Genomic DNA, 16513 nt, shown 5'->3' with positions numbered 1-16513 from the left:
GCAAGAAGATGGCAAGCAGGCTCCTAATTCTACTACTGACGGTGGTCATTCCAGTCGCTGCCACATCAGGCAACAAAACTCTAAGGTATGTGAACATAACCGGTCATCAGTTTCCATGGCAACTTACTAACTAAATAATCGATTGTCATAATACTACGAAAACCATGTTACTGTACACAATCAGCAATACGGCCTGGGCCAGCCTATGAGGCGGTAGACAACACTAACACTGCTAAGTGCAGGGAAACTGAATCATGTCCGTAAGGTACGTCTGGTAATAGGTTTCGAGGGGGCACACAGTAGTGTATTTGGTTGAGGCACTATGCTGCAAGTCAGAAAGTAGCGGGTTCGATTCCCGATGAGGCTATTGGATATTTTAATTGACCTAATCCTTCCAGCCGCACCATGACCCTGGGGTCGCCTCAGCCTCTAACACAAATGAGTGCCAGGAATTTCCCTGGGAGTAAAGGGAGGCAGGCGTGTAAGGCTGACAACCTCACCGCCATCTGTGAACCGACTGCCTAGAAAATGTGGGAGCCTCGACGTCTCACATTTGTATGGGCATTCAGGGATAGGTTTACTTTTACCTTTTTTTTATTGCTAGTGGGGTGGGACTAAGTCCCTTGTACTGCGGCCACTTCTGTCCTATTGTACCAGCCCCAGATGATAGGTAAGGGTTACTGTGGAGCAATGGGTTGAATGAAGTTTGGCAGGGGAAACCGAAGTACTTGGAGAAAACCTGCCCCAGCGCCACTTTGTCCACCACAAAATCCCAGTTGACCAGACCCCGGGATCGAACCCGGGCTGCCGCGGGGGGAAGCCAGCGACTAACCGCTTGAGCTATTTACTAGATCTTTGAAATATGTGCAGTTTTCATTAGTGTTATTCTGAGGGATCAGTAACAACATGCTGACAGAGCGAAATGTATAAAATCTGTTCACAAGATGCATAAAGAAATCACATGACGAGGATGATGGTCGTCTATTCGTACGTCCGCATGTTTTATTTCCAAAACTACTGAGCATATTTCGACACAACTTAGTACTGCGTGGTCTATACCAAAAGCTTTCGGCATAATTTAATTTTAATTCGTTTCGGCTCTGTAAAGCATCACAGCGAAACAAAGCGAATATACAGAGTAGTTAAATCATATCTCTCTCTCTCTCTCTCGGCTTCTTTTCTTGTAGGTCCAAGTAAATAACTGTAAACCGGGGCTGTACATCTTGAAATAATTGAAGGACCGCACTGTACTTTAGGAACCTACCCGAGGGCCGCGTTATAAAAATATTTGTTCCAGTATATCGAAACGGATATCTATGCTGCAATTATCACATCTATGAAACACATGAATAAGAGCTGGACCTATATAGTTAAAAAATATTTAATTAAATTGAAGTTTTCCAGTGCACGGTGCCTATAAAGCAGCCCCTAAAAGTTTACTAGAATTTATCGATATTATATAGTCTTATAATCAAATTAATTCCAAATTTTTCTAAGTTGTTTATTAGGTATGGTGTGAAATCAACTAAAAAAATGCACGGAATATTTAGTAAGCACTCAAGTAAAGTTCCTTTAAAAAATATTATTTGCAATTTTAAAGAGGAGGAAAGTGTTAAACACAGATAGACCCATATTTAGGGGCCGAAACCCGGATAACTNGGCTGTTGATACCAGAGAGCACTGGGTGTCGCGCTCGGAGAGATCACGTAAACAAGAATATTTCCCGCAGCCTTTGGACTGGAATAAATAATGATACCGAGATAAAAATCCCTTAGGGGTAGATAAATTTCAAGTATTTTGGTATGCCACGTCACGGAAATTTCCTTATTGGAGCATTTATAAACCTCCCGAAAATTAGGAGGCAGAGAGATATATCTTCAGACAGTCATGCTGTCACAGCTTCAGCATCAGACTTTAGTTCGAATCTCTTCTCCTGAGTGTTCGAAGTCTCGGCAGAATTTAGTCTGTGTCACGTTTTCATTTATCTCCAATCGAAGATTGTTTTGTGAGCTAAGCCATTCTTAAACGACACGTTACCCAGCGACTCTGTAGCCATCTGGACAGAACAACACCCGCTCGGCTCATCTGTAAGTGGTTATCTCTACCTGGAGGGTCAAGGGTCCAACAATCCCTAGCCAGGGATACTAGACTATTACGGTGTTTTGGGCACTGGGTCTCCCCTTTGACGAGAAGAGGGGTTAGTCGTTCAAATTAGGTGGCACGTCTATTGTACAACGCGATACAAAATGGGTTACCTTGCACTTTAGAGCGTCCAGGTAAGGTCATATACAAAGTGATTCGAGATATATTGGCCAACATTCAGGAGCGTGTTCTGTAGGTCATTTAGAGCAGAAAAAAAAAAGTCAAATAAACTACAGGTCATTCAACTATGTTATCGAGTTAAACGCTAGTGGAGGGAGCTAGAGCTGCTGTAACATGGCCGAGTTACTGTTTGTACACGGTCTGGGCTATTATGCCTCTATTTGTTTTATTGAAAGTCATCACAACACAACAATTAATAATATATGTTTGTAGTATCAAGTGGTAGCATAGTTGGTTGAGGCACTATGCTACAAGCCGGAAGGTCGTGGAATCAAATCCCGATGAGGTCATTGGATTTTTTCAATTGACCTAATCCTTCCAGCCGTACTATGGCCCTGGGGTCGACTCAGCCTCTAACAGAAATGGGTACCAGGAATTAATTAAGTAATTTTCCTGGGGAGTAAAGCGCGGCCGGCGCGTAAGGCTGACAACATTACCGCCATTTTTGAGCCTATTGTCTAGATAATGAGGGACCCTCAACGTCTCACAACCCTATGTTTCCGCTTTCAAGAAGCAATCATCAGGTAAATACACTTAAAACATCTTAGATAATGGATTGGGTACCAATTACACGATGTAGTATCAGATTTTTCAAACAGTATACAATAATATAAAATATAAAATTACATTAAAAGTAAAAGTCTTAAAATGGACCAGTTACATAATTTAATTAGAGTTAAGAGTTGTACATATAATTGTATTCCAACGTAGGTAGTTGTAACCGTAATAATACGTGGTGTTGCTTATGCGGACGTGCTGTATACACAGACGGTTGTCATGGTGCTCGGAGGTCCGTTGCTATATTGCACGTTATTTTTTGTTTCTATTTGACGGACTCTTCCGTTTATGTGTATATGTCCGATCTGGTGAGGAGCTGGATTACAAATATATATGTATATTATGCCTCTGTTGGGTTGCAGTGTGGTCGTAGTGAAAATGACTAACGAGTTTACAAATTAAGAATACGCTTCCATGCTTCTTGTTTACGGTTTCTGCAATGGAAATGGTAGATGATGTGGTGGAATGCCGGCAACCATATCCACTTCGCAGAATTCTAACATTTGAGAAAATACACAGAGCTTTGAGTGTGCGCGAATGCAGAACGTGAACAATGACGGAGCAGAGATGGTGTTCTGGCAGCAGTGTAGCGAAGTCAAAGTGTAAGCAGAATTTTCACGAGTGGTGTAGTACAGACACAGGTATAGAGAATTTTGTACCATTAACTGTTTCTATCCGTATTACCTCCAAATAGTACATTTCTTACCGGGACTTCACGCCAACCGTGTACGATTTTGTGAGCGGCTGCAACAACTGCTACATAATCTGCGAATGAAACTAAATTTACCCGGGATGATATTACCAACACAAGGATCCAGCATTATTGGGCAAACGGAAAGCCACATGAAGCAGTATAAACATCATTTTCAAACGCCGATTTTCAGTTAGCGTGTGGTGTGGAGTACTACGTAATAACACGTTATCGAGAGGTATTTAACAGCTCCGTATTATAGGCAGGAATTTAAGCGGCCTCCGTAGTCTAGAGGTAACGTTCCCACCTCATGACTCGTGGTACGCGGGTTCAAACCCGGCGGAGGTCGTCGAATTTTTAAGGGCGGAAAAATTCAGGGAACAAGTCCTCCGGGAGGGACTTTAAGCCGTGGGTCCCGTGTCGCAGCTTTACGGCACGTAAAAGAACCTCATATCTCCTAAGGAGGTCACTGAGCCAAATTCAAGGAGGTTTCCCGCCCAACAGTATTCTCTAATGCCTCTGATAAATGGGGGAAGCATTATAGATACCGCCAAGCCAGTAGAGAACTCGCTGGCTCGGTCGGGACTGATGGTACGCACCAATATCGGTAGGGTATAGAGACTGGTAGAATATCATAGAGGGAAGCACAATAGATCAAACTGGTCGCGGTGCATGGGGTAACCCACCCTCTCCAATAACTAATTAACTAGGCAGGAATTTTCTAGAAAATGAATGACAGTTGCATTTAGAGGATGTGCTTCTTGAAATAGGAAGATGAAAGTGCTACAACATGACGGAGCACTTCCACATTTTGGCAGAGAAGTAACGAAATTTTTTAACGAAGATTATGAAGGAAGGCGGATAGGACGAGATGGATCGGTCTCTCGAATAAAACCCATTAGTTTTCTTTCTGTGAGGCCGCATGAAGTCTAAATTGCATCACGGTAGTAAATCAGATGTTAGGAATCAGTTAGTACTGACAGTACAGACCAGGTACAGACCATAGATGACGCCGTAGTTGGTATCAAAAACGAACTGGGACGCATTCAGTGGTAATATTCAATGGCACAAAGACCGGCAGCATGCATGCAGTCTAACAGTGGGCATTTCGAACACGCTTTGTTATAACCTTGAAACCTATTTGTTTTAATTCTTTAAAATGATAACAAAGGTGAGTTGAAAAGACGCTTCTTATTCAGTGCTACACGATACAGAGTGGGGCGCAGAAACTTCCTTTTTTTGAAGGCGAATAAAAGAAAAATTATTGCTGATAGACAAAAATTATGTTTAGCTAATGAAAGAACATACTTGAAAGTTTTAAATCATGTAGTTTTAAACAAAATATCTTGAAGGTGGTGGCCACCATTCTCTATGCACTGATGTAACCATTTTCTAAAGTTCCCCTCTGCACGTTCCAACACGTGCACTGGAATTTGGGCTACTTCCTGCCGAATAACATCCTTCAGGTGAAGCAGGTTTGTGGGGCGATGTTTAAAAACCTCTGCCTTGAGGTATCCCCATAAAAAAATCACAGGGCGTTAGATCAGGTGAGTGCGCTGCCCACGGGATGTCACCTCAAAGCGAGATGAGCCGTCCGGTGAACTTTGTCCTCAAAATTGTCATCGAAGCTCGGGCTGTGTGGGCCGTGGCACCATCCTGTTGGAACCAGACTTTTCCTAGATGCATTTCTTCAAGAGCTGGTTCGAAAAAGTTTTTAATCATGTCCAGATACCGCTGTGAATTGACAGTAACTGCATGATTGTCTTCTTCAAAAAAAATAAGGGCCAATAACTCCAACTCTCGACAACGCACGCCATACTGTCACCTTATCACTGTGAAGTGGCCTCTCATGGAGCTCTCTGGGACTGTTACCACTCCAATAGCGCATATTCTGCCTATTGACATATCCGGATAGGTGAAAATGTGTCTCATCACTAATGAAAACAAGTGCATCAGGGGGTAAAGTTTTCAATAACGTTTCACATGCCGTTATTTGGTTCTGGAAATCACGTGGTGACAATTCTTGCACAACAAACATCTTATAGGGACGGAAATGAAGATGTTCGTGAAGAATTCGGCGCATTGAACGATTGGATATGTCTAGGGCGACTGCATGTTTGCGAGCGGAGCGTATTGGAGATCTCAAAATCGACTGTCGAACTGCCTCCACATTTTCTGGCGTCGTAACGGTCCGTTATCGTCCTGATGATTTTTTCACCACACTCCCGGTTGTCCTAAAGTTCTCTGCCCACAAAACAATCGATTTCCGGTCGGGAACCGGACCTCTGGGTTTAATTCCGAAGTGAGTACGGAACGCACGCTGCACCGCCCTGTAGGAATGGCTGTTCGAAAAATAGGCTTCGACAGCAAACACACGCTGCTCACTCGTACACCTCGTTTCATACTGAGGGGTATTAGACAGAAACTTCCGCGACTGCTGCATTCGCCGAACCTATCCCCACTTTTCTGTGACCTCCCCTCCCTTCACAATGCGTCTTCACAAAAATGAAGTTTCTGCGCCCCACTCTGTACTAGCTCTTAACTTGTTAACGTGGCCGCGCCATAGCTCAAGCGGTTAATCGCTGGCTTCACACCGCGGCGGCCCGGGTTCGATCCCGGGTCCGGTCCAGTGGGATTTGTGGTGGACAAAGTGGTTTTCTCCGAGTACTTCGGTTTCCCCTGCCAATCTTCATTCCACCAGTTGCTCCACAATGACCCTCACCTATCATCTGGGGCTGGTACAATAGGCCAGAAGTGGCCGCAGTACAAGGGACTTCGTCCCACCCGACTAGCAATAAAAAAAACTCGTTAACGGTGTCGAGTCGATCTACAGATTGCAGACATTTTCTCTCTATAAGGCCTGTAGAACACACTCCTGAAATTTGGCCAACACGTCGCGGAACTTTCTGCATACAATACACTCCGAAACTGACACGTGTCGGTACAGGCTTGTAGGTAGGTTATGCCGTAACTTATAACCACTCTGAAACGACGGAAATGACGATTAGTCGCTTGAACAGTGGTAAGCCTGACAGCAACCAAATTTAAGTCCCCTGTATCATGCACGCCTTCTTCTTGTCCAACTGCACGTACGGTAGTAGCTACACTCAGGTCAGGGGAGAATAAATGCAGATGCTAAGGGTTCACGTCGGTCGCCTTATAAGCCACCCTACCAACATTGCACATCTCCCTTTCTAAACAGCAATAACAAAGAGAGAACGCAAAATGACAGCCTGTAAACAGAACCAAAGAAAGAATCCAAGCCCAAGCTGGTGTGAGTGTGTACAACGCGTATACGAGAGGTACAGTAATGTCAAGGTTCTGGGTTCTGTTCCCTCCCCGCTCCCCTAGAGCGTGATCAGTCACTAATTTTCATTGTCATTTGCAAACAATGAAATCTTCCCCCCATCGTCGGACCGTAAATCTCACTTTTGGAGAAAACAAATCATAGGCGGACAGCAAGGACACTGCATTAACATTGGTCATAAAAGCCCATATTAAGTTACAACATAAAATTTGGTAAAGAAAATACTTCATGATATCACTGGGGTTCATTAGAAAGTATTCTTTTAAACAACTAAATGACATTTAATACGATTTTTATAACTCAGAGGGCCTCAGACATTTATATTCAAACTGAGGGAGCATCAGAAGAAGAGCATCAGACTAGAAGAATTTGTCAATCCTTGCTTTGCATAGTCCTTTTAACATTGCAGGAATTGGGTCACAGCTGGTTGTGTGGTCATCCTGGTGACAGTTGTGTTGCTCCTCATCATGTGGAAATGCATCAGTCATCTAAAGAAGCGAGATGAAATGCAAAGTGAGTTCAGTAATCTCAGAATAGACTCCAACTCACAGTTGGAAGATTTGTTCATCAGTTTTTGAAACCCTAGAAACCTTACATCCATCTCCCCAAAAAGGAGCAGGTATAAAATACAAAGAAACAAGTATTAAAAAGCTTTCACCAACGGTATGATTCAATATAGTGTTCTGAATGATGATGAGTGGATAAAAAAATTGTAATTTATCTGTAATTTGTTCTCTAAATCAGGCATGTCTTAACGCATTGATCGCGGGATGATTTTTGGTCAATCTCATAGGCCTATAAGGACATTATATGTGAAAAGCATGTAAATTCACTTGTAATATAAAATAAGAAAGAAATCATAGACACTATTCAAGATCTTTAATTATCAAGAAACACCACTGTGCGGCAAATAGAAATGATGTGTGGAAACATAACTGAACAGTTGTTGAAAGATGTTTCCAATTGTGTTGCTTTCTCCCCATAACTGGATGGATCTACAGACACAAGAGACACAGGCCAGTTACTAGTTGCTTTTACAACAAACATCATATGTGTGTTATTTTCACCAATATTTTTGCTTAAAGCGAGGTATGACGATAGGAGGGAGTGGTAGATCACTGGCAGTTTTGACACTAAAAAGTCGATCACAACCTGTTTGAAGTTGGACATGCCTGCTCTAAACTAATCAAGTTTATAGATAAAACTAATGGTACCAAATTGTTTCTGGAATGAACCATTTTTATGGATAAACATTGTAATCCAAACTCCGTGTCTAAACACTACACCACAAAGGCATGTAGGAGGCACACAGGTAAAGTTAAACATATTTTTAGCTTACAACTGCTGCAGATATAGGCCTTACCGAGATTCATTCCTCAGCAACCTAACCCCATGGTAAAGAAGAGCCCCTGGTACTGACAGGACATGAAGCTGAGTGCATCATAGAATTTGTCCAGATTGGGACCAAAGAGAAATACATCAGCCCATAATGGGGAAAGGTATATTTGTCTAGTCTATATTCTGCCATTAAACTAACACACTGCTGCAACCATAATTATGTTTGTTTTCTTACAGGTCTTCAGAACACATCCTCAGATTGCGATGTGGAGATCTCATCTCCAAGAGACCCACTGCCTTTGCAGGTCATTTGGCCTGGGTCAAAGACCCAGAGTCCCCAACAAGGTATGTACCTAGATTACAATTAATATGTTGCTGGACATTATCCATCATCTTGTCTGTTCTCAAAAAACCTCTAGTTTCTATTAAAAACACAACGTTTCGGGAACTGGAATCTGTCCCCGTCTTCAGGTAAAACCTACTCAGTTGGGTCCAATAGACAGAGCTAGCCCCTATCTCCGGACAACTATGCCAGTTTCAGAAGGGGTTCATAAAACAGGCACAACATAATCCATCTGTGAGAGCTAAGAAATATTGAAGCTATCATATTTGAGGCTTAGCACCAGAGAAATATCTAGAATGAAATCATACCGGGAGAGAAGCAATACTCCTTGTGGTACCAACATATGAACAAATAGTTACCCAAACCAACTACACTTGACGTCGCTGTAGTCTCTTGATTTCTGCTGTGATGACAGGGGCCCAGATGGGAGAGATATCCACACTGGATTGACTAATTGGATGGTCCAGCAGAGACATGTGGGATGATTCCTTGTATCTTCTGTATGTGGTGTTGGGTTCGATCTGCAAGATCTTTGCTTCATTCCAACGAATTTTGTGATCTTTCTCGTATGCATGTTGGGCCAATTTAGACTTTTCCAGCAAACCCTGTGTCATATTACATTTGTGCTCCTTAATGCGTACTTCTAGGGGTCTGCTAGTTTCTGCCGCAGTCACAAGGGATGCTATACACACACTGCTTCGTTTTCTGGGCATCTCTACTGGGTCCAGTTTTCATTAATGTCCCCCAGAGTGTATGTTTCGTTTTGAAGATTGTTCTAAGCTGAAAACGGTTCCCAATGCGTCTGAATTTCTTGGCAATACCCTTGACATACGGAATGATTACAGTGCCCCGGTATGTTGTGTCTGAAGAGGGACGATTTCTTGTCGATGGCTTCAATACAGAGTTCACGAATTCTTTAGGACAGTGGTTCCCAACCTGTGGTCCGCGAGTAATTCAAAAGGGGTCCGCGGGATAGCTTATTTTCATTAAACTTTATCTTATCATGTTCCTCCCACCTGGGATATTTGCAATGTATATGTCTGGCTCTTGAGGCCCATGGTTGAAGTAAAATTTAACGGGACTGTTGGTACCGTAATGGTACCTTCCCTTTGTAAAGCAGAGATGAATAACCAACGATCTGTGTAGCGTTTTCCAAGGACATTTTCTTTTGGCCGGCCCATTGCATCTCAGACCCGTGTTTCAGGGCGGACTGTTGTCCTTCTTACCTGCTGTCTGACCAGTCTCCCCCTCCTCCCCACAAAATCCATCCCCCTTTGGTTGGGAATGAAGCTGGGACCATTGACCACGTTTCTTATTCATCTCAGTGGCAGAGTGAACAACCCGTGTGTCTTTAGTTTTTGTGCAGTGAATTTTTATATTATTATATGAGTGTGTTTTTCTCGGTTTAATATTCAGTTTTTCTGCTCTTGTTCAAATAATTGAGTTCACAACGAAACTTCTGATTTTCAGTTTGTTCACGATCTTATTTAGATATGGATCGGTGGTTAAAGTGTGGATCGTTGATTAGGTGAGCGTTAAATTCATAATATTAGGCCTAATTGATATGTTCGTGATCTTCCGAATAAGCTCCATTTATAACAGTATTTTATTGTCATAAATGACACATTTAGTGTTCTAAAATTGTAAGTTACTTACTGCTTCACTTTCATGATATGTAAAATATAAAAAAAAAAAATCCATTTGGGGTTTTATGGGGGCCGTGGTCAATTAACATTCGCTCCAGGGGGTCCGCGGCATCAAAAAGGTTGGGAAACACTGCTTTAGGATATTCACTGAGCATCATATGTCTTATGTTTCTGATTTCTTTACTAAAATCCTTCTGGTTTTGACATATGACCTTCGCTCTGTTGACCAAACTATGAACAACTCCCATTTTTACGTGGTGTGGGTGACTGGACTTGAAGTGAAGATAACGACCAGTATGAGTAGGCTTTCTGTACACTTTGGTGGTCAGTTCTGGACCCTGCTTCATGCTATGCTTAGCATAGTTGTCCTGAGATAGGGGCTAGCTCTGTCTATTGGACCCAACTGAGTAGGTTTTACCTGAAGACGGGGACAGATTCCAGTTCCCGAAACGTTGTGTTTTTAATAGAAACTAGACGGTTTTTTGAGAACAGACAAGATGCTGGATAATGTCCAGCAACATATTAATTGTAACAATTTACCATCAACACAAACTTTTAGATCTTATATGTACCTAGAATTGCCTGTGATGTCTAAATAATTTTATGAGTAAAGTCTTTTAGAATGTGACAACATGTAATATTGTAGATATATACAAATGTTCCAGAGGTACCTACTGCCTTAATTTTCAGGGCTGAAGATCAGCAGGCTCCTTTAAAACATTGGTACTTATCATCCAAACTAGTACACAGCATCACATCCTAGAACATCATAATCTTAACAGTCATCACCATGAGTTTGAAATCTGAATATGTAACTTATAATTTGATCAGATCCTTCTGAATAATACAGAATGACACAACATTTTAGCTTGAAGCAAAGACCTCCAGCACCCCCTTACCATAGTGCCTTCTTTCCAAACCCCTTCCCGAAGAAATGTCCTGCTTATGTTTATAACAAACACAATCCCTGCTGTTCAAATTATGGTCATGACTAACATAAAGAAGTCTGCTTATTTAATGAACCTTCATAAACTTCATGGATTATATAACACTAAATTGTAGGATGGCTGTAAATCTGTGGTGGGTTATTTCAAAGTATTCTCCCACACTTAGCTGGTGATAAAATCAAATAATTCAGTCATCATAGCTGGTTGCTGTATCATGATTCTAACAGGGGTTCTTTTGAACACACAGTATGAACAATAACCACTAAAGTAATGCAGCTGATATCAAACATCAAAAACCTTATATGTGTACATTACACAGACACTTTGCCTAACATTTTGGATATAACTGTCAAAATTGTATATATTTTCTTGAATAACTATCAGACAACAAGAGGGATACTGCTGAATAATAACAATTTATACAAAATTCTTTATTAGAATCTGTCATAACACAACAACAAAACAGTTAATGTTCAATAGTATTTAGTTACATGTAGCTAAATACTACTGAACATTAACTGTTTCGTTGTTGTGTTATGACAGATTCTAATAAAGAATTTTATACAATTAACACAACAGGATGCACCCATTAAAAAAATAACAATTTAATATATCTTGGTCAAGATGAGCCTTTTCAGCAGCAGTGAAAATTATGTGCCTTTTTAAAACCTGACACTGATCATTCTTCATGACATGAATACAATTTTTGTTCACACTTATGCACATGCTTCATATGTTGAGCTGCTTATTCAGCCAACTGAAACAACTTTGCTGCAATTATCCTAATGATACTGAGAACAACCTTAATCCTAAAATTCATAAGAGTGTGAGAAATATGATTGTACTGTGTTAGTAAGGACCTGTTGGGAAGGGATCAACATACTGTATATCATAGAAGGGGATGAAACATGATCACAGCAATTATGCATAAGACCAGGGTGGAGATGCTAGGATATTAAAATGCATCCTAAAACTCAGGCTAGGCTGCATGATGGAGGTTCAATTCCCAGGAGTGGCAAGAGATATTTCTCTTCTCCATAGCCTCCAGACTGACTGTGAAGCACATGCAGCCTCCTATTAAGTGGGTACCAGATGCTGTTTACCCAGGAGTAAAATGTCAGAAGCATGAAGCTGACCACTCTCTTCTATCTAGTGCTGAAATCAAGAATGTTGGAGCTGTACCTCCACTTCTCCACATGCCTCCATGGCATGTCACTTAGTTACATTATGAACTACAGTGATAAATTTGCTTTTTTTTTTTTAAATAGACAGGTCATTAACTTGATTCTATTCAGCAAATACAGGAAGAGAGTAGTGTAGAACTTTCAGGATCTGTTACTGAAGAATCTGTCATAGCAACTAATAAAATTACACTGTTTCTCACAGTCTGTGTTGAAGTTTCATCACCTGCATACCCTAACCTGGTGTTTAAGGAGAAATGTCGACCAAAATGTAGCAAACAAGATGCTGAATCCAAGATCTTCATGATAATCTGATAAAGCAAGGTACAAATTCTGATGGAGGAACGACTTCTGCAGTATGTTTGGTCCCGACCAGGGTTTGAGCTTGGATCAGATGGTACAACCAAATACTGATAAATACCCAATCATGAGAGATGAACTCTCAATGGAAATGAGATCCTATAGGTGTTAACAGTGTTAAATATTTTAACACATGGGTCAGAAGTATGAGCCCCAGATATTGTTTAGTTGCAGTGGGATTACAGTCCTTCGGCACTGCAGCATCAAATAGGTCTGTTGTACTAGCCCTTGATGGTAGATGAGTATGGAGAATCTGTGAAATAATAATTGGCATGGTAAAACTTGGAGCACTTGATCACCACAAATTCCACAAGGACTGAATTCAGGCCTTCATGTTAAGCAGTGACTGGCTAACTGCCTGAGCTATTGCATGGACAGTGTGGGCCCTAACAAATGAAAGCAAGACTAAAGCACTTGAAAGGGATTCTTGGTGCCTCAACTACAACACAGTTAAAACAGAAAGCTAATGTGGTCTCCATGTCTTCAGACTCTTCAACATGGTTATTTGGTACAGATCAATAAATGGAAACAGGAAATTCAGAGTCATAAAAACAAGATGAATTTGGGTCAAGGAATCCAGAAACATCATCAGCTGTACAAAAACTAACATTTTCTTATAATAAAAACAAGAACCCATTTTTTGTATGGGACATTACTGCATTCCTTGTCAATGTCACATTGTAAGGTAAAGTTGTCCCTGCACTTAACTAATTGAGCACTACAACATGAAGGTGTATGGTGGAGTGGATGTATAGATCCACACAATGTAACAATGTACAAAAGTTAAAACTTCCTTGAAAGACCACAATAGGAGAATTAAATGAAAGTTCAGAAACGTGATTTACATGGGGAGACAAAGAACACACAGCTGGGAATAATGTAATTATAATGCAAATATTAAAAGACTGGAGTGTATTTTTGATTTTATTATTTATTTTAAGCAAGTTTTTTTACCAAAAAAGGGCATCTAAAAATGATTGGATATCAAAAGGTATGAACACATCTTACAAACATGAGAACTTTACCTAAATAGTCAATTTTGTGTAATCCTGATGAGAATTTGCTACAGGAATTACTGCAATGTTTTAACTAAAGTCATTAAAACAAACCAAACATTGGTATTATAATAAACAAATATTGGAGTCAAATAAAAAACTAAAGGCAGTCTGGAAATTTCTGAAAAAGGAAATATGTATACACTCTTCCAGAGATCCCATCAATAAAGATAAATTGTAATACAGGAAGTTCTGATCACTTACTTTCCTTTCACTATATTGTCATACAAGCGAGTGACTATAGACAAGGTTTGGATTGGTAATTCAATTTACAGAACTCTCAAACAACTCATGACTACACTTTACAAATCACTATCACATACATACTAAGTGTTCTCAGTCACTGTCTTCACTTCACTGCTTGGTAGCAGCTTCCCCTTCCTATGGGTACCTGAACTGTCCTCATGAAACTAGTCAGGCTGACTAAAATGTGTTTAAACGAAACGTATGGTAAAGTCCATATAGGTAACATTTGTCTGATAAATTTCCTATCCAGAATGGTCTAAAACAGAGATGATTTATCACCACTGCTTTAGAATATGCCATTAGGGTAGTCCAAGAAACCAGGTGGGACTGAAATTAAATGGGACACATCAGCTGTTGGTCTATGCTAATGTCAATCTACTGGCTGATGATATAGATACCATAAAGAGAAAAAAACAAACTTTGATGCTGGTAAGGAGGTTGGTCTAGAAGTAAACACAGAGAAAACCAAGCATATGCTGCTTTCTCAATCATGAAAATGTATGGCAAAATGATGAAAATATATGTTCTGAAAATGTGGCACAGTTCAGATATTTGGGAATGACTATAATAAATCAAATACTGAATCAGGAGGAAATTAAGAGGAGGCTGAATTCAGGTAATGCTTGCTACCATTCAGTCCATAACCTTTTGACTTCACATCTGCTGTCTAAAAACATAAAAATTTGAATATACAAAACTATAATTTTGCCTGTGGTTCTGTATGGGTGCCAAACTTGGATTCTGACTTTAAGGGAGGAATATAGACTGAGGGTGTTTAGAATATTTGGACCAAAGAGAGATGAAGTGACAGGATGATGTAGAAAAGTGCATAATGAGGAGCTTAATAACTTGTACTCTTCTCCAAATAAAATTAGAATCACTGAGTCAAGGAGGATGAGATGGTCATGGCATGTAGCGCGAATGGGGGAAAGGAGGAATGCATATAGGAGATTGGTGGGAAAGCTGGAAGGAAGGAGACCACTGCAAAGACCAAGACGTAAGTGGGTGGACAATGTTAAAATGGATCTTAGAGATACAGGATGGAACGATTTGGATTCGACTGATCTGGCTCAGGATAGGACCAGTGGAGCGCTCTTCTGAACTTGTAATGATCCTTCGAGTTCTATAAAATGTTGGGGAGCTGCACAACTGGCAGCTTCTCAAAAAGGGCTCAGCTCCATGAGTTGAGAGATTCAAAATACTACTGACAGAATGATTCAGTCAGTTTATTATGAGCATTCCACTTCCCTTAAGTTTGCTTTGTCAGTTCTTATTTCAGAAGCAGAAACAACAAAAATGTTTGCCAAAATTTCACCCCATTCTTCAGAGCATCTTTTCAACAGAAAAGTCATATTAAACCTCATCTGCTATAAAATCCTCACAGAGAATAACGTTGATTACATCAACAAACTACTCGAAAAAAAAAAAAGACAACATTTTTGTGATGAATGCATAATTTTGTTGCAAATAACTCACAGAATTTTAACCTAAGACATTCTGGGAAACCACTACCCAGAGGATTCATGAACAAATATTGTCCTGCTACCCATCTGAATTGGATTCAATTTCCTGCAAATTCAGCCATACCAACTTTCATCTTTCTTATGAAGTCACCTCCACATTTTCCCATGGCACTTAGATATGCAACATATTCTGAGACTTTTAACCATTATCCCTGGCCAATGCTGTACAAATATTACAATGATAGTTACAGTCAGTTCTTTATTAACTCATTGAGCTTTGCAGGTTTTCAACTATGCCATTTGGTTGAGGATTAAAATGCATACTTTAAGGTAGTCATCTCATTCTTGATATAGAAAAGCCCAATCTCTGTCACTTCATAGAGTTGATCAGTTTATTCCTTGCTTGTTTAAATTAAATCTCTTTCTACTGCTGGAGCAGTTGCCTCCACACTTTACGTTTCAGCATGACAGTATACAAAGAAATCATTTTATAACCACTTTTATACAAATTACATGTCATGGTCACTGGTTCATCCTCTCTTCATTCATTATGGTCCTAATTCCTACACCAGGACATATTTCCAGCAAATTGCAAACATTCCCACACATGGCAGGAAAAAAAAAAACGCAATTTAAACCACCTTCCAGTGTTCTGTAGCAGCACTGCCACATCCTTTTCTCACTACATTCAAAACATGCACCATATTCAAAAGTACAATCTGAAAAACCAAATCACAAAGCCTTACCTGCTGTTACTAACACACCTCATTTTACAGCAGCAAAATGCTGTGAATTTCATGAGTGCATTAACTGGTGCCATTTCCTTGTGATTTTGCTCACCACTCAAAGTCACTTCACAATATTCTATCAACTCTCATGCATTCCAGTTAAGATGATATTCTACCACAGACAGTACAATGAATGCTCCACTTAAGTGTTCCTCAGTCTAATTTTAAATGGTTAACTTAACACCTGCACTCCATAGGAAAACTGCCACCCCAAACAAGTTCCCTCTTGACACCATAAGCATTTCACAATAAAAAAAATGTAAGGGGA

At 40.3% G+C, this 16513-nt stretch overlaps 1 protein-coding gene across 4 annotated transcripts in view; it reads left to right on the top strand.

Moving 5' to 3' along the window:
* Positions 1-16513, top strand: part of LOC111870711 — a 32900-nt gene continuing 16387 nt past the window's right edge. The window contains exons 1-4 of one of the 4 annotated variants that reach the window (XM_023863204.2): positions 1-85; positions 7288-7391; positions 8454-8561; positions 12539-14224. In XM_023863204.2, the coding sequence (XP_023718972.1) occupies positions 9-85; positions 7288-7391; positions 8454-8561; positions 12539-12648 (399 nt within the window). In that variant the 5' untranslated portion in view covers positions 1-8 and the 3' untranslated portion in view covers positions 12649-14224. Of the gene's footprint in view, positions 86-7287; positions 7392-8453; positions 8562-10895; positions 11601-12193; positions 14225-16513 lie in introns of those variants that run through there. The other 3 variants (XM_023863203.2, XM_023863205.2, XM_033753972.1) reach the window with 3 other exon arrangements.

The sequence above is a fragment of the Cryptotermes secundus genome, unplaced genomic scaffold, assembly GCF_002891405.2.
Source record: "Cryptotermes secundus unplaced genomic scaffold, Csec_1.0 scaffold59, whole genome shotgun sequence".
Lineage (NCBI taxonomy): Eukaryota > Metazoa > Arthropoda > Insecta > Blattodea > Kalotermitidae > Cryptotermes > Cryptotermes secundus.
Note: the sequence above shows the minus strand (reverse complement) of the source record. Positions and strands in the feature narration are given on the sequence as shown.